Here is a 25191-nt window from a genome sequence, read left to right as displayed (position 1 = left end):
TCTGTGATTCTTGCGCTGTTCATCAAGGTTTTCAGCTATGTAAAGAACCATGAATGCAAGGTAAAATTTTCCATTTTCTTTAGAAGTACTCTGAAATGAACGAAATATATGCCATGCTCCTGGTTTCCAACTTTCCAAGTTGGACCAGGCATAAAAATATTGTGAAGATTTGGTGGCATGAATATGGCCCAAGTGATCCCATGTCATGTGGATAAGGTCGTGGATTTGCAAGTCTGAATACGGACATCTGCCTGTTGTACAGGTAGTGTTTGATTTTGCTCCTTGCAGCAAGCATGTGGCTTCCTCATTTTTCAGTATTTTTTTGGTTCTTGAAGCGATCATTAGCTTCTCTCTAAGAAAACTGGCTGCCACGCATCTTAACCTCATGGGTCTCAAAAAATTTCCTGCGGTGTTATTAATCATTTAGGAGTATGTTTATCTAGGTCAATCCTCACGGGGGACCCTGATCAAGAGAAGGAAATTTACAGAAGAATATAAATAGGTTGGAGTGCATACGGCAGGCATTGCCAGATCCTGACTGGGAGCTTACTACTATCATTGAAAAGAAAGGTGTACAATCAGTGCATTTTACCAGTGCTAACATATGGGGCAGAAACTTGTAGGGTGACAAAGAAGCTCGAGAACAAGTTTAGAACCGCGCAAAGAGCGATGGAACGAAAAATATTAGGCGTAATGTAAGAGACGGGAAGAGAGTGGTGTGGATCAGAGAGCAAACTGGTATAGCCGATACTCTAATTGACATTAATAGGGAAAATATGGAGCTGGGCAGGCCATGTAATGCGTAGGATGGATAAACCGGTGGACCATTAGAGTTACAGAATGGGTGCCAAGAGAAGAGAAGTGCAGTCGAGGACCACAGAAAACTAGGTGAGGGGATGAAATTGGGAAATTCGCAGGCGCAACTTGGTATCAGTTGGCGCAGGAGAGAGGTAATCGTAGATAGCTCAGAGAGGCCTTCGTCCTGCAAAAATATTCTGATGATGATAATGATGATGGTGACAGCTCTTAAAATAATTGCAGGGATATAGATGAAACATTTATGAAGCAATATGTTATCACTTGCTTCTAGTTCAAAGAGAAATTATAGTTCAAGCTTAATGGCTTGGCACAGAGTACACAGACATAAAGGACGACAGGACGAGTGGCATGTTTGTGTATTTCCTGTCATGCCATCCTTAAGCTTGAACTGTGTACCAACTAGCCCAGCAGATAGTTTGAAAGAAATTAATGTTCTCCGACATGGACACTGGGATTCTTGAGTTGTTAGATCATAAAGAATTAAAAATTATTATTGCACACAGTTTGCATTTTGTACTGCAGATTCATACAGTTTTTTTTTATATCTTGTTTCCCAGTCAGTCAGCCAGTCGGTCAGCTGTGCGCGCCAAAATCAAACTCGAAGTCACTGTTCTTCAGTCGTGATGTCCACCATTGTGGACATAAATATTTATTCGGCAGTGAGAAAAGTGCCAGTTGAGCCACCTACTAAATAAACTGTTCGCGTTTGACTTAATTTCATGTACAATCTTCAGCTGATCTGCTACTCGTGTGAAGAATGTAATGGAAATACTCACATGGACATCTGCCGTAAAATGTGTTCACGTTCCAAGCCGCCATTTTTCATTGACGTTGGGCTATGCTCTATCCGCCTCATGTGCTGCTGCTTTGAGCTGGACAAGTGACGACATCTGCAACGAGTGGCAGTCGACCATCGCAGATAATGTTTCGCACATTTTCTTGCGTGTATTGTGCATTTTTTCTGTGTTTGTGCCGAGTCTCTTTGCAATTTCTGACATTCATGATAAAACGTGTGCCAAGGTAAATTAAGTCCAGCCACTACACAAAATATCAGTCCCCTTGTTTTATCAACAAACTCTGATGGTACAAGTACAATACATATGACGGTCTTATGTTTGATTTCAAATACACAAAATTGGACAAGACTCATGCGTGTTTAACGCAGCACTCATGATAAACAACTAAAAAAATAACAAATTAACCGGTAACATAATCTTAAAGAGCCCCTGAAACGGTTCGGACAAATTTTGTAGACGCGTAGGGTACAGCTTAAGTAGAACATTCATACCACAATTTAAGTGAAGCGTTACGTATTAATGGAGCTACAAGCGATTAGAAGTTACCCTCCTCCCTAGTCATGCTTTTCCTCCTCAACTCGTTCGCCGAGCGATCGGGGCTAAGCTCCGCCTTCACTGGTTTCGCGTCACGATGCGACGTCACATCGTCCACTTCCGGTTGTTTTGGAGCCCGCCCCCGCCCGCGCGAAACCTCTCCGCTAGCCGCTTGGCCGTCGACCCCAAGCGAGAACTAACGAAGCAGCGTGCGTTGCGAGCATTCTGTCATAGCGCCGAACGTGTCCGGTATTCCGGTAACCACAGGCAAGCTGGTTATTTCGGCAAATGACTGGAGGCATAAACTCAAGCTGATGAAGGAACTTTAGCGTAGACGTACGTGCAGCCTGATCGGTCTGCACGGTCCAGCCACTTGTTGGTGCAGCACTTAACCAGCCAAACAAAGCGCTAATATTGCTCTAACCAAGTGTAAAACATTTTAAACATTTATAAAAACAAAGTGTTGATGATTACACTCCTGCGAAAAATACACACCAGCAGCAAAGAAGAATACACTTCGTTACTGCTACTGTGTATGGTTGAGCTCTGTGCCACCAGGTGGCTGCACCGTGCAGACCATTCGCATTTGCGATTCTGCTCATCCCAAGGCTCATCCCGTTACGGTACAGTCAAGCGGCCAGACCCTGTCCCCTTGCGCTTGCATTTGCCCTAATACCGGACTCGCGAAACGCTATTGCGTTAGTAATCTTCCGGTGTAAAGTGACGGCCACAAACGCGCAAACTCTGGCGCTGATCGGATAGCGGCAGTCCGATGCGCAGCAGCCAGCTCACTCGTATGCTGCCTTGCAGAGGGACACGATGTCGCAGCTTGACATATTGCCAGTCGCTACGTTTGCAGTCCACAAAGCAACAAAGTCGAATCATAGTGCTCGCGAAAAGACTGAGACCGACTCTGACCGCGGAGTTCTCGTCAAAATGGAGTACGTTGTAACACAAGCAGACGACACTTGCTGTGTGCCGGAAGTGCATAATTGTATTGAAAAATCGTTCTTGTGCATTCTCTTTATGTTACTTTCTGTTTATAAAAACAAATGAACTAACATTCCAACTATTACGAAGATCATTTGTTTACCATAAAGTTGGAAAAGTTATTGATCACACGCCCTGGTCAGCCAATCGGATAGCGCGCCCCACTGACGTCATATGGGTGATTTTCGTCATATGGGTAGGGACGGCTTAAAATTCCGCCGAGCAGCGTGCTCCGATCGGCAGCGATGTGCATTTTTAAAACCTTATAATAAATTACACGCTTTACGCGGAGCACTTAGATGTGTCAATTAATGATCAGAAGGACCTTCTCTAACGACTCAGTACGTTTGTAGAAAATCGTCAAAATCGTTTCAGGGTCCCTTTAACTAACCTTTTTTAATTAACCTTCACCACTTAAAGGAAAAAGAAGATAGGAAATAGAAAGCGAAAATGTACTAGTTTTTAAACGTTTTCATTTCTTCAGTACTGATAAAAAATGAAGCAGACGGTTGCCGATATTTGTCAAAGCATGTAGCAAACCTATAAAGGAAGCACAAAAGGACACTTTGAAGAGGTACTGACATAATATTTTAGACAATTCATTTTTAGCATTAGATGAAGTTCCTAGAGTTCTAAACCCTAGAAAAAATACTGACCAGCCTCAGAGCTTTGTAAATAATTTAATATAATAGCTTTCCTATAGTCAGTTTCAGTTTAGTTTCCCAGGAGGATACTGTGTCACGACATCATGTCACATTATGTGGTCACTTGAGAGCAGGACATTGCGACGTTTTGACACTCGCTCCAGTTGGCTCGGTCATCTGCTATGCTACTACATCGGCCATCACAATGAGTAGCAGCATATGAGGCGACCGAGTAAGCCGAAGCAAATGTCAAAACGTCGCAATGTCTTTCTCGCGCATACTGTCTCGTGACGTCAGACACAGTATTTTCCTGGAAATGAAACTGAAACTGGCAATAGAAAAACTGTTTTATAAAATTATTGATGGCACACTGAGGCTTGTCACGATTTCATTTAGGGTTTGTAGATCTCGGACTCTCACTTAACACAAGAAATCAATAGTCGAAACTGTCCAAGTAAGTATAACGAAATGCTGTTAATTATACAACACGGCACAGATGGAATATTTTTAGCAATGTGATGACAGCTGCAGAGTGATGACAGCTGTGCAGCAAAGTTTCACACATTTCTAAATGCGTAAATATTTCTATACTTACCCAACGAGAAAAATGTCCATTGTCCATCCCATAAGACGATCGCTTTCAAGATAAAACCCTAAGCAGTGAGCGACTTTACCATTGTGCTGCCTGCCGCTTGACGCGAGCGAAGCTCACGAAGCTCTCGGCATAAGCTACACCCTGCCCATTTCGCAGATCAATTTCAAGATGTGGTCCGCATGGCCATGCCATATACGCAGCCGCCGTTGGTGTACATTTGGTCGCGGTTCATAGTGGTTCGACGTGTATGGAGAAGGCGCTAAAGAGCAATGATGGCTTATAATGATTGGGACGTCATCAGCGCACCTGGCTCCGCCTCCTGCAGTACTTTGCTAGCATCGTCAATGCACCTTGCACCACTGTCTGTGCCTGCCAGTTTGTGTCACTGCAGCGCTGTCGTTTGTACTGGCCGGTTCAAGTTTCATAACATTGATAATGACACAAGGCTGCGTGGACATGATCAAGTGGCACAATGCTTACACATACTTAGATAACTCCCAGAGGAGTTTCTACGTGATTTTTTTTCTTCTTTTCGAGTTCGAGCACATCTGGCAAATTTCAATCTTTCAAAAAAAAGCAAATCAAGGACTTTTCCTACTTAAGCCACACTGATCTAGCATGTGCTCTTTGAATTATGCATAGTGTCACCGAGTAATAGAGCAACATTATGTTAACACATGTAGTACGCATCTCTCATATACTAGGTGTTTTCTTGGTATTTCAATCTCCACAGAACTATGTGAAACGACATTGAAAAAGCTTCTCTAGAAGGAACTCCTTAGTTGTACTTCCTTCAGCAACTCGACCACAACTAACTCACTCACCTTTAACCGTTTCTTGTATTCCAAATTCAAAGGAATATTATTCATTTCTATGTTTAAAGATGACGATAACAGCACACTTGCCGCGCAGCACAGTGGTTGCAGGTTGATGCACGCAGTGAAAACCACGCTGAGATTGTCATTGTAGCACAGTCGTATGTATGGGTTGGGGGCCAGGTCAGAGTCATTTTGGCAGTTCCCACAATGTACTACCACCTCCTTTTCTCATGTAACCCAATTGGGGCAGTGCCAAGAACTGAGCAGAGACACTGTCTTGGATAAACACACTGTTTTGGGCACAGTTTAAAACTGTATGAAACATTCATTACGCAGAGCACAACATTGCAAACTCCGCTCGCAGAACGACGCCATCTGGTGCAAGGCCATCAAATCTTCTCTTATTGCGCGCATCAGGAGCCTTACAAAAGTGCAAACATAATTGAGGCAGCTGTCACCGCATCGACTACATCGACACGAGAACAGATGAACAAATCCAAGGGTCTTGGTCCTTCCTGCGGCGAAGCGCATAACCACAATATAAACGCCCGAATGCCATGCACGTTGAAGGCAAGGGTTCCCTTATTGGTGCACTGCACTAGCGGGAAAGAGCATAGAGAGAGTCTGGTGAAGTGGTGTTACGAGGAAGGGGAGTTGTCGTCAGCCCTTGTTGAGGGTTGGCGTTCTCTGCCACAGAAGCTCCGGTTCAGTCTAGATCTCGTTGGCGTACTTTTGGTGCTAGATGTAGCAGAGCAGTTTGTTTTCTAGAAATGTTCACACCTGTGTGAGACGCCGGGTCTCATGAGGTTTAACTGTCGCTGGAGCCTTCTTGTGCTTTGTGAAGTATTTGTACTTTGTTGTATAGTAATTTACAGTGTTGCACAGCATTGTACAATAATTTATAAATAAGGGCATTTGCGCAGACAATGTTCACAAAGTAGGAGATCACTGCTAGTCAAGCTTCTGTGGGAGGTTGGTTCAAAATCAACTGCATGCTTTTGTGTGAGTGATAACTCCGCAAGATTGGATCTGAAATTCGAGATTATGCAGCCTCCAACACTAGACACGTGTCAAGATGGCACACACACGAAGGCACGGCCATCCCAGCTCGCCCAGCTTTTGCACCCACCTCCAACCCAAACCGCACTCGGCCACAGTGAACAGCCAATGCAGCCAGGGTGAAAGAGGAGACGCACGCTCACTTGCTCACATGTGCATCAAGCTACCATCCTTTCCAGCTTCTCCCACGCTCAATAGCATCCTAATGGCACTGGGACTTCATACGAAATGCGATTGTGAGAAAGCCTTGCTGCTCCGCTTCGACGGCTGCTCTCTGTCGCGTAGTGCATGATTTGACTAATGTATTTGGGAGCAGCCGCATCTAGTTCAACCATTTGACCATCTCGATCCTCAGCAGTTTCCATTTATTGCCTCACTATTCCTATGTGTTGGCCTTGAAATTTCATTATATTGAAATTGTCTATACACACACAAGAAGTTATAAAAATTTTAATATTTTATCTCTATTATTTCATTATATTGAAGTTTCTTAAGTTGAAGTTTAACTTTGCATGACACGCAGTGGACTCTGCATTGAGTGAATGCAAAACGTACGACACTAAACTCGCAGACAACTTTCTGCGGCTATGCAGGGAAAGCTACGGGGGCAGAGCTTCTGCACATATGTTACCGCGCCAAGTAGTCCACCAGCGTTTGACAGTGCTTTTGGTTGCTCAGAACAGACGCTGAATCCGCACAACTTCCCGGTTTGACGGTATCGCGTTTGCCTAGACGCGGAAGGGAAAAGCCACAAAATAAGTAAGCTTTCACATTCAGTTTTGTGTTTTATCTTATTTAACTGTTGCTAATAAGGTGTTTGTTTTCTCTCCCCCAACGTAGATGAAAACGCGTGACTCTTTTTTGAAGCGCTCACTTGTGCGTGCTTTGCCTTTGTAGCTTTTACCTTCATAGCCACTGAAAGGTGTCCATATGTGTATCACACACTGAACCAACTGAAAACGTTTCACTGCTGGTGTTTCCTAACTGTTTGAAAAATTCATTACTGAGTGCATTTTGCATTTGCTGATTACAATCACCTTGTTTTCAGTAAATTACTAATTGTAGCAGTAGAAGAATTGATGGTTCAAAATGTATCTAAAAATATAAATGCAGCAGCCCACAGCAAGAAAAAGTAGCACAATACATAATTTAGGCTATGCCATATTCTTGTGTTATGTGTGCACTACCAGAATCTCTTGTGCATTTACAGTAGTACATAGCTTCAAGTGATGGTACACCTTGTCTCTGCAGTGGTGTCATCCCTGCGCACAGTCCCCAAGCCAGGCTATGGTTTGGCAACCAAGTCAGCAACTCTGCCTGTGGGTGGTCGGGATTTTATGGTGAGTGCATGACCTGACTCCAAGTGGTGTTCCATGGCCTGTTCAGGTGTCCCTCCATTTCTCTTAAGGAACACAATTTAATTGCAGCTGCTGCTTATCACTAATCAGCATGCCTTCACTGACTGTTTTTTCTTTCATTAATCAAGTGCTGCTCTTCAGAATTGTCGGTTGTTTTTTTTTGCGCCTGACAGAGTGGGGACAGCACAAGCAGACAATGGAAACTGTTAGGGCCGTTTCAGCACCCTACAAGTGACAAGCACCTGCATCTTGTGAATGCAGCAAAAGAGACCTCAGTTTAATGTTCTATGGAACACTCCTATAAAAAGTATATTTTGAGTAGTTTTTCATCTTGTTTTGCCTTGCATATGTGCATTTTTAGAATGACCCATATAATGTCACAACATAGCCTCCATAAGCAAACTGGTGGCCTAGCAGGTTGGCTTCATGTTCAAAGGGATGCTTAACGTTATCACCTGATGCATCTTGCAATTTGTGTCTAGAGCCCTTTTCAGTTTGACATTGTGGTAGTGGCCAATACTTTTAGCAGCTTTGTTGTATATTGCCCTTTATAAACACAGGGGATGAATATGCTTCCCGCACCTGCATATGGGGCGCACTGTTTGTACAACAGTGTGTGGCGGCTGTACTCTGGCAGTGTTGATGTGGTGCTCAAGGCATGCTGTATCAATGCCACCAAGATGTGCTCACTCGATCAGCTGCCATGCTTTTTACAGCCTCGCTGGCATTCTTGCTTGTTGTGGCAGAAGCATGAATCAGTTCAGTTTCAGGGCCACAGCCATAATTGCATCACAGCCTATGAGGCAAACACACTGCTTGCGGGCATGACAGTTTTGATATGGTCTAAGCCTTGCTATACCTGAAGCCTTCAAGAATCTTGCTACAATGGAACACTTCTCACACTCATGCCATAGTGCTGCGGTTATATTCAGGGATTTGATTTCTCGGCATCTACATCTTAAAACTTTGGCAGGCATCCATCGGAACTTTTTTCCAAAGAAAAAAAAAACTTTGGCACATATCAGCACCTATTTAGTTGCAAGTGCACCTTTTAAGCATTTTAGGCATTTTCTTGATTGGCAACATTTCTGTCTGAGACATTTATGTTGGGAAGCAAACGGTGGCTTTAGAAAGCATTATTGTTCTAAAGCCAGTGAGGTAAATTAGTTAGAAAAGTTAAACTTGTTAAATTAGATACCTATATAATGGAAAAGTTTTTGTCCTAGAGCTGGCAGCACTCATTCTAGTTTGTCATCGGCACTTGAGATAAAGCCCACTGACACTAGTTGTATGGGCATTCGACAGCAATTCCCAAAAAGGATGTGTACAGAGCTTCATTGTCCCTCCTTTCTTTTTCACTTTAGGGTTTAGAAGGCAGGCCACCAAACAACAAGAAGTGAATTGCATATTGCCACTCTTGTTGCACTATTCCAGATGGCTATTTTTCAACTTCTTTCCATCTGCAGAGAATGCTGTGGGCATCTGTAATGTCACATTGACTTCAGCGCCTTGGTCTTTCCCATCCACAGCGTTGCATGCATGTTGCATGCCATGGATCGAGTCTCCCTATGGAAAATTGTTTCTCCTATAGCCTCCTGAATCACAAAATTGATTGAGGAAACTTCGTCAGTATAGATTTTTTTTTTCTGGCTGCCAAGTTACCATTTTAGCCGCTTGGCGGCCAACGATCGTCGTTTCTACAGTTTGAAAAATGGCGGCATTCACATTCTCCACAAGCTCCGAAAACAAGGTATTGTAAACTTTTTTTTTTTAGGCAACATTGCTTATTTTCGTGAAATCTGTCCTGTATTTTTTTATATGCATTTATATAACTACCGCTAATGCATCTGGCTTTATTTGGTTTGGTCAGTTTGCTTTCTTCTTTTAATCTGTTTTTCAGGCATTCACTGCCATCCCAACTTTGTTGTTCTGTTCAGTTCCAAGAGAGAGGCCAAAATATTTTCTTCGTGCAAACCTGCTGGATATGATTGACGCTAATGAGAGTGATTTTTGTGCTGTCAAGAGAAGTGAAGATGAAGTGTCTAAAGATATGAGATGAAGAAGAAGCCAATTTAATGGAAGCTGATGCGGTTGAAGTTCGAGCACGACAAGGCAAACAAACAGACAGACATTCTTGCAGAGGATCTCAAATCGAAGTGCTTGAAGAAGCAGTACACATGGCTAAGGGGGACTTTGATCAAGAAGCTGTGTTTTGAGAACAATTTTCCGCTGCCACTTGCAGAGCCATTGAACATGAAGCAACACTTTGATATGTTTGTTTCGCAATCCATGTTGAAAGCCATTGTAGAAGAAAGCAACAAATACTACTTTCAAAAACACGGGACCCGCTAAACCTTACTGCTGAGGAACTAGCATCTGTGCTAGTGATGGTCTTTAGGGTGGGACTTGTGAACATGCACAGGATTTGTGCATACTAGGAAAATGGAAGCAGATATGAACTTGTGGCCCAGGTTATGTCCTGAAACAGGTTTGAAAAAAATAGCAAGCCACTGGCAATTTTTCGATAAGGATGCGGCCACAGATAAAATTAAAGAAGACAAGTGTTGGAAAGTGCGCCCATGGCTGACTTTTTGTGCAGCAATATGCTTAGCGTAACTCGAGAAAAAAAAAGTTTGCAGTGGACGAAATTTTGATCGCTTTCCCTGGGTGGTGTTACATCCATCAATACATGCTAAATAAACCTAAAAGCAAATGGGGCCTAAAGTTTTAGGTGTGCTCTGGTGACTTGGGTCTGTGCTACGATTTCGACATGTAGCAATGCTGTAACAAAGGTTTGTATGGCTACCAGGATGGCTATCAGCTCAGATTGGGAGCTGGTGTTGTGCTCCAGCTGTGATCGAGCCTTCCAGAGCGAGACGACAATGTAGTTCTGGCAGACAACCTCTATATTGGCCCTCACCTCGTAACAGAACTCACGAGAATGGATATCTCATATATTGGCACCGTCCATGAAAACAGACTTCATTGCTGCAAGGTATTGGACGAGAAATTGGTGAAAAAGCGAGGCTGGGGTACCTATGATACTTCACTTGCCACCTGTAATCAAAAGACAATGGTAGCCGTGAAGTGGTATGACAACCGCACTTCGAATCTCCTTTCCAATCATATTGGTGTCAACCCAGTTGCCTCTGTGAAAAGATTGGACAACAAGGAGAAAAAGCATGTTCTTGTAGAGTGTCCAGCGATCATTCCTGCCTTCAACAGATTAATGGTGTTGACCTTCTCGACAAAATGTGCTTCTCCTACCGCTTTTCCGTAAGGTCCAAACGCTGGTATATGTATTTATTTTTGTACACTCTGAAAATGGCTGCTGTAAATACCGTATAATGCGGAATATAGGTCGAGGCGGAATATAGGTCGACCCCATTAGATTGAAGCAAAGAAGTCAACATAAAAATTATAAGGCACAAAACTTCGTTTTATTTAGAGGTGCCACCAGACTCGTCACCTGCTCATTCGTTTGAGCTGTCTGAACTCTCGTCCGAAGACGACTGCTTTTCACTGGCTGCATCCCACAACATGTCTTCCTCGATGCCGTCCAAGGAGTTGCTAATGCAACACTTCTTGAATGCCCGCACCACCATATCGTCGGGCAGCGAGCGCCAAGCCTGCGACACCCATGTGGTCACAGTGGCAAGAGGCGGCCTGCGCAGCCGGCCGGTTGGGGTCGCCGGGTTGTTGCCGGCCATCCACTGATTATATTGTTCACAGACACGGTCTTTAAAGGGCTTGTTGAGCACGACGTCCAGTGACTGAAGTGTTGACGTCATGCCTCCTGGAATGACGGCGAGTTCCGTCCTCCCGTCACGGAGTGCCTGCTTCACACCTGCGGTCAAGTGCCCGCGAAAGGCATCCAAGACGAGCATGCTCGGACACCGCAGGTGTGCGCCGGGTCGCCAATTCCAGACGGTCTTAATCCAATTGAGCATGAGGGCATTGTCCATATAGCCCTTTTCATTCACGCGAACGACATCCTGCGGGAAAGCCTCTTTCGGCAGAGTCTTCCTCTTGAATATTATGTATTGGGGCAGCTTTCTGCCGTCTGCAGTACACGCGAGCATCGCCATGGAGCGCGAATGCTCGTTCCCCGTAGAAAGAAGCTAGACTTCTTTTGCGCCGCGTTCGCACACTGTGGTGGGCGACGGCATGTCGAACCACACCGGCGTTTCATCAGCGTTGCCGATCAGTCCCAACATGTAGCCATGCTGCTGCCGGAGACTGATAACATAGCGCTGGAATTCGACCAGCTTGTCCTCGTATGCCTCTGGCAGCTTCTGGCAGATTGATGTGCACCGTCGAAGTGCGAATCCCTTGCGTCGCATGAAGCGACGAACCCAATAAATGGAGCCCTTAAATTGTTCCTTGGGCAGTCCGGATTCTTGGGCGATCTCAATAGCTTTGATGCGGATGAGTTCTGCTGTCACTGGCAAAGATCTGGCACGATGCTCGCGGACGAAATCCGCCACCCTGTCCTCGAGCTTCGGGTGCACCGCGCCATAGAATAAAGAACCGAGCGGCGCCCACGAGTTGGGCTGCGTCGGTCACCAAGGGGGCGATAACGATGCGGATGCCGAAAGGTCTGCGCTCCTACATGGGGCCAGACGACTATTCATGTTGTGCGAAGGGCCGGTATATAAGTTGAGGGGTGAACTTTTAGTTATAATTCTTGGAAAAAACCTCGACCTATATTCCGCACTATACGGTATGTGGTTCATGCAGAAAAGAAACCTTCAGCAGCAGGGATTATCCATACCCTTGAGGGAATTCCTCATGGAGCTCGCTATGAGCCTTATCTTGTACCCCAAGCGTCCTCCAGGACATCCTTCTATAGAGAATGTCGCTCCACTCAAGAAGAAGCTGTTCTTGAATGTCCCTTGCGACATCAGAACAAATGGCAAGGAACATTGGCCTATCTGGAATGTATGACGAAACTGCTGCAAGGCATGCCCAGGAAGGTACACGTATGTCTCGTGTTTGAAGTGCCTAGTAATGCATTGGACAAAGACGGCAACTGTTTTCTAGGTTACTATCAGTAGACTACGAACAGGCAGACTTATGGTTTGTATTGTTTTTCATGTGATACGTGCCAAAAAAGATTGCACAAAGTAAAAAAGATGGTTGGCTTGGCTTGGCATTCATTTTGTACAATACTTCCCAGTGTTGCATATGCATATATGCAACATTTTATAAATAATTCAGACTATATCTTCAAATTTTTTATTGCATAAAAGTATTTCCAGTTGCTCTATAAACATGAGGAAGAAATATTTTAAATTTCTGAATGGTGTTTAATCCTGGGAACCTGGGAATTAAAGGGTTAATTATGTTGTGTATTAGTGGAGGAGGTTGTTTTGGCGTAGCACAATGTTCAGTATATTGGACACTGGAACTCTGCCCAGTCTTTTTCAAGGCAGCTTGCACACATTGAGAAACAGTGGTTATGTAAAGAAATGTATTTATTTTGTGTGGAAAAGTTAAATTTCGAAATAAAGAAGTAGGTAAAATCGCAGTTTGCTTCGTTGTATCAAAATTTCATTGTATTGAAATTCGCCCTTTTGCAAGTAAGTACAGTTGCCGATCGATTTTTCTTACAAGGAAAGGGGCCGCAGAATTTTTTCGAATTACCGGGCAATCGAAAAAGAGCAAATCTGAATGAGAAAACAATTCATTTTGATGAATTTGGGAGTTGGCGATGAATAAGACGGTTTCATGCCACGTCGAAGATATCTTCACATCGGCGGTACAAATAAAGCGAAGCTAGCCACGCGTTCGCGTGCACTCCACCCCTGAGGCTGATAACGTCGTCCGCACTGGGATGACACTATCATTAAAAGCGCTGGCAGTGGGGAATGAATGCTTTTTTTTTATTTATTTATTTGAACCTCAAGGGTCCCTGGTGGGACATTACATGAGGGGTGGGCGCAAGAACGGTCGTTAACAATGAATGTTACATGAGAATCATGACGATGACATGGCTTCCTCGATGGCAGTCTTGAAATGGGCTGGATCAGGGATTAGTGCTAAGCCTGTCTAAGTGATAAGTCATCTGTCTCTCGCTCCAACGAGTCACCGAAACTCAAGATTACGCAACCACCGATGCTAAACGCGCTAGAAGACGGGTTACATGATGCCATGCCGTCTCGACACGCCCACTCTTTGCACACGCGGTACATGGCTGCGTATGCGCTCAGCTGTGCTTACAGCCATGCCAGCCACGGCCGAGACGCGTGCCAGGAATAGCGACATGCGCCAACTTACCCCCTGCCCCCACCCCTCGCGCGCGCTTCATCACCTTATCATAAGCGAGCTCCCCTCCACCTCTTTCCCTTTGCTCATGCAGAAAGGCAGCACTCACGAATCCACCATCTTTCTTGTCTGACCCTCGCACACTTTCACTCGCACCTAAAGCACAAAGTGCGCGGGCCACAATAGGATCTTATCGCAACTGGACTTCATACGGAACATGATGTGGCTCCACTTCGCGGGTTGCTCATGGCGCGCTGCGCGCGATCTTAATTTAATTATTGGACCATCTGCGTCAGAAGTTTCCATTTAGTGTCTCGGCATACCTTTGCGGCGGAAGCGAAATTACGTTATATTGAAATCACATACAAACACAAGATGGACAAGAAGTTATGAAAAGTTAAATAGTTGGTTATATCGAAGGGAAAAGGAAGGTGTATAATCAGTGCATTTTACCGGTGCCGACATATGGGGCAGAGACTTGGAGACTGACAAAAAAGCTTGAGAACAAGTTAAGGACTGCACAAAGAGCAATGGAACGAAGAATGCTTGGCATAATCTTGAGAGACAGAAAGAGTGGTTTGGGTTTGTGGGAGATATGGGGTTCTCCTCCGTACTCTTGGGACAAAGGAACGACAACGCAGTAGTGCAAACAGTCACAAGGGCATTTATTGCACCTTTCATAGATCAATGCCTGCTAGCCGAGTTGCTATCCACAAAACATGCTGATGGGCGCGCGACAAATCTAGAAGTCCGACTCACCGAGCGACCGGATAGCGAGCGAATATGTACGCCCCATGCTGGATCCCAACGCCTGGTCGTTCGTGTGTACGGTCACGCGAATGGTGTCCAAGGCGGCCACGCGAGACGGTCTCGCAGAAGCATGGCCCGCCGCCCGCGCGCGGAATGTCCACGCTGTTCGCTGACCCGCCGGGAAAAAAAGGAAGCGCCTTGTCTTCCGGCGCCCAAGTAACCTTGCCTGTCGGCGGCGTTAGCAGCTGCGCAACACTAGGGCCATCTCTCGCACTGCAGTAAAACACGTTGTGGGGCTAGTTGGTGCATAGCTTTCAATAGATTAAGCGCCAAAAGTGACGGCACACAAGAAGAAATACAGACAGGACAAGGCACTACTTGCAACTGTTTATTGAAATGACAGGTGGCTGATTATATAGCCATGAGGAGAGGGGAACGAAAAAAAGGAGGGACACTAAATATGTGAATGCGCACGTGCGAGAACACTGAAGATAGAGGGAATCATGCTTAATCTAAATCTAAAACTTATCTAAAAACATACTTTCATTCGAGTATATATTCAAAGACGGGGTACTGATACAGTTGTCCCCTCTTTTCTTAATCTCCTTGGCCTCCAACAATTCCCGCGCAACAGAATCTCTACTTTTATACATGATTGTCGTATCATGAAGCCTCGCTTCACATACCCGTTCATCCTCATTTCCGCAGGCCTTGCAATGAAGCGGCAAGTTTGAACCATATCCATTTTTCAATGATAGCTTATGCTCCCGCAGGCGTTCATTAATACATCGCCCAGTTTGGCCGATATACTCTTTTCCACACTTCATTGGTATGTGGTATACTACCCCTTCTTCACACTTAACGAAGGGGTTCGTATGTTTAATAGAACACCCTACTTTTTTTTTTTTTTTTTTTGAGTCATCCGGACCAATTAGGCGGCACAATGTAGCAAGCTTTCGCGGCGCGGAAAAAACCACAGGAATTTTGTATTTCACAGCGACATGTTTCAGATTATGCGCCACTTTATGAGAATATGGTATCACCACCGCTTTACCTTTCTTTTCGACTGTTAGACCTTCTTCACTTCTTTTTCTTTCTTTTTTGAGTTTTTTCAATAACGCCTCTGAAACTGCGCTTAAAGCCAAGCAAGGAAAGCCAGCCTTCCTCAACTTCAAAATCTGGTCGTCAAAGCTTGCTTGTGCCTTATGACAGCATGATTTTTTCAGTGCGGATTCTAGGCACATAGTGGCAATTGCTCGTTTAACAGTCTTGGAGTGTGTAGACTCATACGGCAACACCTCTTTGCGGGCACGGGGTCGGTACATCCAGCAGGAGCCTTCGTCAGTAAGGGTTATGTTAAGATCTAAAAACTGCAAGCTGTTATCCTTGGCTAGTTCGAAAGTAAAATCTAAGCCTTTTCCTTGCTGTTTAAAATCAGTTAAAATGCCCTGCACAGTATGAGAGTAAGTCAAGGGAGATCGTTCCGTCAGTAAAATTAAAAAATCGTCAACATACCTAAAAACCTTGAGCACATTGCCTCCGTCAAACACCTTCGATAGCGCTCTGTCGATGCCCGCAAGGAAAATGTTGCAAAGTACGGGAGCCACGCACGAGCCAATACAAATTCCTTTCTGTGGATAACTTCATGGCACTCTTGGAGTTTTATTTGTGCTCAACGGCTGTGTGTTTTCAAGGCCACTTTTATGTGCAAAGGAAAGGAATTTGTATTGGCTCGTGCGTGGCTCCCGTACTTTGCAACATTTTCCTTGCGGGCATCGACAGAGCGCTATCGAAGGTGTTTGACGGAGGCAATGTGCTCAAGGTTTTTAGGTATGTTGACGATTTTTTAATTTTACTGACGGAACGATCTCCCTTGACTTACTCTCATACTGTGCAGGGCATTTTAACTGATTTTAAACAGCAAGGAAAAGGCTTAGATTTTACTTTCGAACTAGCCAAGGATAACAGCTTGCAGTTTTTAGATCTTAACATAACCCTTACTGACGAAGGCTCCTGCTGGATGTACCGACCCCGTGCCCGCAAAGAGGTGTTGCCGTATGAGTCTACACACTCCAAGACTGTTAAACGAGCAATTGCCACTATGTGCCTAGAATCCGCACTGAAAAAATCATGCTGTCATAAGGCACAAGCAAGCTTTGACGACCAGATTTTGAAGTTGAGGAAGGCTGGCTTTCCTTGCTTGGCTTTAAGCGCAGTTTCAGAGGCGTTATTGAAAAAACTCAAAAAAGAAAGAAAAAGAAGTGAAGAAGGTCTAACAGTCGAAAAGAAAGGTAAAGCGGTGGTGATACCATATTCTCATAAAGTGGCGCATAATCTGAAACATGTCGCTGTGAAATACAAAATTCCTGTGGTTTTTTCCGCGCCGCGAAAGCTTGCTACATTGTGCCGCCTAATTGGTCCGGATGACTCAAAAAAAGTAGGGTGTTCTATTAAACATACGAACCCCTTCGTTAAGTGTGAAGAAGGGGTAGTATACCACATACCAATGAAGTGTGGAAAAGAGTATATCGGCCAAACTGGGCGATGTATTAATGAACGCCTGCGGGAGCATAAGCTATCATTGAAAAATGGATATGGTTCAAACTTGCCGCTTCATTGCAAGGCCTGCGGAAATGAGGATGAACGGGTATGTGAAGCGAGGCTTCATGATACGACAATCATGTATAAAAGTAGAGATTGTGTTGCGCGGGAATTGTTGGAGGCCAAGGAGATTAAGAAAAGAGGGGACAACTGTATCAGTACCCCGTCTTTGAATATATACTCGAATGAAAGTATGTTTTTAGATAAGTTTTAGATTTAGATTAAGCATGATTCCCTCTATCTTCAGTGTTCTCGCACGTGCGCATTCACATATTTAGTGTCCCTCCTTTTTTTCGTTCCCCTCTCCTCATGGCTATATAATCAGCCACCTGTCATTTCAATAAACAGTTGCAAGTAGCGCCTTGTCCTGTCTGTATTTCTTCTTGTGTGCCGTCACTTTTGGCGCTTAATCTATTGAAAGGAATTCTCGCACTGCGCTTGAACCACTCCGACCGCGGCGGGCGAAGCCGCCCTGCAGGAGATGCGCTATGCGGGAAAAACATCAGGGGACGCGCGAGAGTCGTGCATCCCCACATCCCCCCAACCTTAAATCACTTCTTATTCCGGCGAAACATGTCACACGGTCTAACATCAAGGTAGTGCATGCAACAGTGGCTGCGCTGAGGAAATGTCCACACGCTCTCCATAACATGCGAGCCGTCATTGTCCCTGGGTACACCGCTGGCGTCCGCCGGTCACAGCAGCAGCTTTGCGGACTCGACGGCACGATTCCAGGCCAGGACTCCGGAAACGACGCAGTAGTCGGTACGAACAAGCATCGCTCGCGCCGACGCGCCCTGCTGGCAAGAGCCGCCGTAGCTGTCGGTGACCGCCAGCTCTTTTGTCTGCCGCCGAGGGTTGTGAGCTGGATACAGGAGGCCGCCGAAGTCGCTGCGCCGAACTGGCCACAGCATCACCATCGCCCGGGGTGGCTCGATCGTAGTCCGGAGCAGTAGCGCAGACAATGTGCAGGTCACAGCAAGCCAGTGGTGACTCCAATCACGCTGCGTACACTCAACACACTCGGCAAACACTAAAGTAGCGCAAGGGAGAGGAATTCTGCATGCGCATCGCCCACGTGGTACGATGTTCAACTCGGCTAGCAAAAGATCGGGCATGCAGCTACTCAGATGCTAAGTTCACGTGAACGAAGCTCGCTTTCTTGAGTCGAACGAGTAATTTCAATTCGTGCGAGGCTAACTAGAATGAGGGAAGCAAATTGCAACACCTGAACGCCACGGTCCACCAGGTTGTGTCCCTCCATGTGCGACAGGCAGCTTCGTAAAGCCTTAGGCCTAAAGCGTCGCTGCCCTGACAACAACCGGCATCCAAAAACAACACCCAAAATGAGCGCAAAACAGGCAGCCGCGAGGAGAAGTTAGCTCTGTGAGGTGGTCCTACTCCGCTCGGTGCACACAGCATCCGAGTTGACGGCGCCCACCGTCCCAGACGGTGTCGGAGCGCCCAGTGCCAGGCCGCAATACCAGTCAGCCCGTCGTGGCACCCGTGGCCCGCGGCCACCCGGCTCACAGAGCCGCGACTTCATCCGAGTCAAAGAGATAGAAGAAGCTATTTACATAAGAAATTCGGACCACCCACGAGGCTTCCGTACTCACTCGCTTCAGGCTTGCCACTGCTCCGCAGACGCTCAGCCTCGCTCTCCCAGGATGCAGTCCACGTGGCTCTCGTACCAACGAATGCCATTAAAAAAAAACACTTGCGAAAAGGCTTAGCAAGTTGACAAGTTCAAACACACCACAGCCACCGTCACCTCTCTCAAGAAAGCACGCCGCAAATGCTAGCGATCAAAATCCACGCTAGCCCTACGCTTCGGTTCAAACAAAGGTCTCGAACGAAGCAAAACTGTTAAAATTATCGTCCAATGCCCCAAGAGTCCCACGGTTCTCCTCCGTACTCTTGGGACAAAGGAACGACAACACAGTAGTGCAAACAGTCACAAGGGCATTTATTGCACCTTTCAAAGATCAATGCCTGCTAGCCGAGTTGCTATCCACAAAATATGCCGATGGGCGCGTGACAAATCTAGAAGTCCAACTCACCGAGCGACCGGATAGCGAGCGAATATGTTCGCCCCATGCTGGATCCCAACTCCTGGTCGTTCGCGTGTACGGTCACGCGAATGGTGTCTAAGGCGGCCACGCGAGACGGTCTCGCAGAAGCATGGTCCACCGCGCGCGCGCGGGATGTCCACGCTGTTCGCCGACTCGCCGGGAAAAAAGGAAGCGCCTTGTCTCCCGGCGCCCAAGTAACCTCGCCTGTCGGCGGCGTTAGCAGCTGCGCAACACTAGCGCCATCTCTCGCACTGCGCTTCAACCACTCCGACCGCCGCGGGCGCCAGGCCACGCGGCGGGCGAAGCCGCCCTGCAGGAGACGCGCTATGCGGGAAAAACATCAGGGGACGCGCGAGAGTCGCGCATCCCCACAGGTTAGAGAGTGCAAACAGGTGTAGCCTATATTCTAATTGATGTTAAGGGGAAAAAATGATGCTGGGCAGGTCATGGAATGCGCAGGTTAGATAACTGTTGGACCATTAGGGCTACAGAATGGGCACCAAGAGAAGGGAAGCGCAGTAGAGGAAGGCAGAAGACTAAGTGGTGTGATGAAATTAGGAAATTTGTGGGTGCTAATTGGAATCTGTTGGCACAGGACAGGGGTAATTGGAGATTGCAGGGAGAGGCCTTCGTCCTGCAGTGGACATAAAATAGGCTGATGATGGTGATGATGATATATCGAGAATTTCATTATATTGAGGTTTAACTGTATTCTCAAAGAATTGAAAAAAAGGTAGTATATAAGTAGCTATAAGTAGTATATAAGTGAGCAGCATCTGCCAGCATTGAAGAGTGGCCACTGACTTCGCTTGGATTCTCATCAGTGACCTGAGGTCTGCATAAGGGATTGGTGTTGAGCCAATTGGTGTTGCATTTGGATGGGGAAATAGTGTGCAAGACAAAGACGATAGATATGTAAACCGACGGTTCCTGACGAAGCTCAGAGGACTTTATAGCGTGGGCCAAAATTCTGCCTCCCACAGAAACTGGACAAACCAGAACTTCTCCTCATAGTCAGGTGTACAGCCTCAAAAGCCACATTGGGTTGTTAGTCAGTGCATATGTTGTCGATATCATTGTCCTCGTCTTACGAGCTGTCTCCCCATCCATATAACGTCTATTTTTTGAAGACTGTTTAGTGCCACAAATCAATAACTGCAGCAGTTCATCCATTACTATGCCCACCATATCGTTTCATTCAATATGACCAGTTTTCAGCATTGAATCATAGGCCAAGTTTATGTCTGCATGTGAACACCTAAAATTATTGTGGATTCTGTATGCTTAACTCTCACAAAAGTCCAAAGATACGATCTCAGTCTGCACAAGTACAAAACATAGCGCTTACTTCTTCGACGGTTGTCGCAAAATGCCACACCGCTGATAGTCCTCGTATTAAAGTCCTCCCTCGCCATCATGGCTTATGTATTTTCTTCTATACTTCCTAAACGGCGTAGCTAGGTGTAAAATATATCCTCAGATTTACGAGGATAGAATCCTTGGTAATGGAGCACTGGCTTAGCATTTAATGTCCAATACAGCTGGGATTCGGGAGGCCAGAGGGTTTTTCGAGCTAGTGTACATTGAATGCCACTTGCTTGAGCCCATTTCTCTGCTTTTGTACAAAACTTGCTGTTTAGGGCAGCTGTTACTTTAACGTCATGCAAGTGAAGCAAATTTTTGTGGCAGCCAAAATTCACTGAGGAAAAAATCTTCCAGCTGTCCTTTTTCCTTCTTTCTTTCAAATTTTTCATATATATTCTTTTTTTGTTCAGCCATATACCTTTCTGTCTGTAGTGTGAGAAGTGTGAAATACAGTAGACGCTGGATAAACGAAACTCGCTTAAATGGAAATACTGAATAAATGCAATGAAGGTATTAACTTCAATTGGTCACCCATGGCCACATCATTGAAGAACTGAAACTGAACAACTGAAATTACCTCATCGGCAGTTATACTGCATATGGAGAAGTCTGACAACCATGTCAATTGGTTATGCTAAATAGTAGGCGAGTATTTATATCCTTTGAATAACAAATCAAATATTGTTTATTCGAATAGTCACAATTTGATTACTTCCTCGAATCAAATAGAGTTAAACATCAATATAACGAAGTAGGTAAAATCGGCAATTTCCTTTGTTATATTGAAATTTCGTTATGTTGAAATTTAACCTTTTATGCAAATAAGTACAGTCGCCGATTGATTTTTCTTACGTGGGAAGAGGCCGCAGAATTTTCCAATTATCAGAAAATCGAGAAAAGCAAATTTGAATGACAATTCATTTTGATGAATTTAGGAGCCGGCAACGAATTATAAGGGTTCATGCCACATCGACGATACCTTCACGTTGGGGGTACAAATTAAGCGAAGCCAGCCACGCTTTCACGTGCACTCAAAAGCCGCATTCTATCCTCAGATTTACGAAGAAAGAATCCTTGGTAATGGAGCACTGGCTTAGCATTTAATGTCCAATACAGCTGGGATTCGGGAGGCTATCGGGTTTTTCAAGCTAGTGTACATTGAATGCCACTTGCTTGAGCCCATTTCTCTGCTTTTGTACAAAACTTGCTGTTTAGGGCAGCTGTTACTTTAACGTCATGCAACGTGAAGCAAATTTTGGGGGCAGCTGAAATTCACTAAGGAAAGCCAGAACGATTCAGTAAAAAAATCGACCCTGAAAGGGTTAACCTTTTGAGGGTCGATTTTTTTTATTGCAGATTCCAATTCTTCTGAGGGACCCATTTCGAAAAAACTTTACCGTAATTTTTCTAGGGTGACCGTAAAGTGAGAAAAAATATTTTGCGTTGGGATATATGTACTGATTATTCATGAATAACAGCAATAAAAATATGTAAATAAACTTATGAGAATTAAAAATTTGATGCATTGTTATACACATAAGGCTTAGAAAATGCGCACACGCAAATATTTTGCAAGTGTCAAATGTTCCTGCTCTTACACTAATATTTACGTGCATAGCATAACAGAACAGCATAGGTGAGCGCACTCAAGAAAACTGTGTGGTTGTGTGCCCGTCAGAAACGCAAAATGTGTGACAAACTTCCGCTAATCTTCATCTTATCGCGAACCAGAAGCAACTACAGGTTTTCCTGCTCAATTTAATCCAAGCGCCAGTCAATTTAATTTGAGCACCAGTGATTTTAATCTAAGCACCACGCAATTTAATCAAAATTCCAGCTGAAATAATCCAAACACCAGTGAATTTAATCCAGGCATAACGGAATTCAAGAACCTTGGAATTTCTAGATTTTTGAATATTTGCAAACATATTATGAGCTAATACCTTGAAAATTATAGAGCGAGGTGAGAAATCAGTAGCTATCCTGCCACGTGACTAACGACAACTTTTAGAGGTTTTTACTTTCTACTTCGTTATCAGAGTGACACAGCAGATGAGAATTCTCGAAATAGATTGAGAGGAAACATCAGCATGAGTACGTTGAGTTAATGATACACATGCGATTTGGTCATGGCTATCAAACGAAACAATAACGAGTGATTCGATGATAATCACTACGTCCTCGCAGGGAGGCTTCTGTCGCTAGCGAATACGATTCACTATTCTACTGCGATATCCGCTGCCTCTTATCAAACACCTTGCCATTGCTAGCACTAAAGTACTCATGAATAACATTTATTTGCATAATACACCTAACTGATATGGTCGAGTCACTAGTGAGCACAAGTGAAATATAATGCACAGTTCAGGGTTCTCGGTGTTTTGCACAACATAACTTCATATATATCCAATGAAATGCAATGAAACGAGTGACTCGCTATGCCTACTATAAACTCGTATGCTTAACCTTCTACTGCACCTTGTTGCATTTACGCAACATTCCGATGAACGGCGTTAAACGCAGAAGCAAAGTCCATTTAGAGCTGCCTGTACACGTTGCATTTCCGTAACATTCATCTAAAAAACGAGCTGCCTTGTGCTGCCATCTGTGCTCATCCTTCGCATCTTCTACCAAAACAAACATGGCGGAGGCTGCGCGCGCGTAAGCAGTGGTGCGGATAATTTTTGTCGATTGTAAATGTATTTCTCGATAAGACAAAACGCAAAAAAAAATTCTTACGCTAAGCTCCACATCCTCTTGACTCTGTAGATTAAAAAAACCTTGTTATCTCTGAATAGTTTGTTCCTGGCGACAGAACGTTGCTATGCTGCGCAAATGCAACAACGTGTACATGGTTTATTTTCTTCAGAAAAGTGAAACGGCTCCCAAACGCTTTTATGGCCGAGCAATTCCTCCTGATAGTGAACGCAGCGATCATTCCAGGAGTGATGACAACCACGAGTGTAAATCTGTCTTGATTCAATATATGTGGAAAATGTTTTCTGGTAGATTTTTTTTTTTTTTTTTTCAGAAGGATGCGGTGCATCCGCACACTGCTGTGTCGCGTCGTCATGGGCACAGCCTTACGTCTGTACTTCTATGTTCTAAATTTTGACAATAACGCGAAAACACTGCATCGTTTCCTGGCTGCACGGGAATCTGCATGACGTACTGCACGAAGTGTGGAAACTACCTGTGCTGCACAAGCATATACAATTGCTTCTTTTTGTTCCACACTAAATCATACGTGCGCAAATGATTGTGACATGCAAATAAACATCTGAGTATGAATCGTACTAAGTCTATCTTTCACCTTCAACTTCTTTATTTGTACGTTGTTGCAAATATGCAACATACCCTTTCTCTGCAAATTCAAGCCACAGAAATTCGCTAAAATTAGTTTCCATGGGAGTACAGGTACTGTTACCCTTCCCTACAACTCCGAGAAAAATATTTTGATGAAACAGAAAATTGTGCAGTGCAGGGTTAGGTCACTGGTGAATATTATTCACCCATTTTACTATCACTGAGGCAGCTTTCACTCGTGAGTGCCATCAGTAGTATCAATCAAGCTTTAGCAAGATAAGCACTTTTGTGTTACCACTGTTAACTGATACCAGCCGAGTTTGTAGTGATCACTAGTGATGCGCTCACTGCAATGTTCTACAGTTTTCATGCAGAATAGCATCGTAGATATAAAATGAAATGTCATTCAGACAGCAATTCAATAACTATTATTTATGAACTATAGGAGATACCAAGGTTGATTCACTAGTGATTAAGAATAACTTTGGGTAATGTGATGGTCACAGCGATCATTCATGCACGGCATCAATGTTATAAGTGAAAGTGTCAATAAATGAGAGTTTTAATTGGTCAACATTGCTAATTGACATCAGAGTCATTAATGATCACTAGCGATAAGCTCTGTTTTGTGTTCTTGTACTTTTATGTAGAATAGCAGTCATGCATGTCAAATGATAGGTAATTCGAACGATGATTCAAGATTAATAACCTGGAGCTGCTAAGACTTAGTCACTAGCAATAACAAATGACTTTGTTTGGTATGAGAGCGGTAGCCACCATTCGTTCATTTTGCCACAGGTATGAATGTGTTTCCTTAATTACTTTCCTCTGAGATTGCTAATGGGATCGAATTACTGGTGATGAGTAGGGACTATGTTCAGTATAATTTTCTCGACTACTCACAAATCACAGCTTTAGGGACATAAAATGAAAGGTTGTTCAAAAGGTGATTAAGTTATGACAAGTATGAACTGAGAAGTTTGAGCTGGTATTAAATATCGGTAATTTTTTTACCATTATAGCGTTTACTTGTATGCGCTGCAATTCAGTAAAGTTTCCATAAAACAGCAATAATTTGAAGAATATAAAAAACATCAGCGAGTGACTACATGCACTATTGATGGCAGCCGCTGCCATACCAAAGTGACTTGTGATCACTAGTGACAAGTGCTTAGCACCTCCTAGTTGTTAAACTTGAATTGCCATTTGACTCAAT

At 44.5% G+C, this 25191-nt stretch overlaps 1 protein-coding gene across 8 annotated transcripts in view; it reads left to right on the top strand.

The window, feature by feature from the left end:
• Unc-115a (actin binding LIM protein Uncoordinated 115a) overlaps window positions 1-25191 on the top strand; it is a 558372-nt gene that overhangs the window by 426853 nt on the left and 106328 nt on the right. For 7 of the 8 annotated variants that reach the window (XM_050191443.3, XM_050191440.3, XM_050191439.3 and 4 more), the window contains one exon: window positions 7508-7596. In XM_050191443.3, coding sequence (XP_050047400.1) covers window positions 7508-7596 — 89 coding nt within the window. Of the gene's footprint in view, window positions 1-7507; window positions 7597-23700; window positions 23966-25191 lie in introns of those variants that run through there. The other variant, XM_055061178.1, reaches the window with a different exon arrangement.

The sequence above is a fragment of the Dermacentor andersoni genome, chromosome 1 (assembly GCF_023375885.2).
Source record: "Dermacentor andersoni chromosome 1, qqDerAnde1_hic_scaffold, whole genome shotgun sequence".
NCBI classification, from domain to species: domain Eukaryota; kingdom Metazoa; phylum Arthropoda; class Arachnida; order Ixodida; family Ixodidae; genus Dermacentor; species Dermacentor andersoni.
This window is presented reverse-complemented; position numbering and strand designations above follow the sequence as displayed.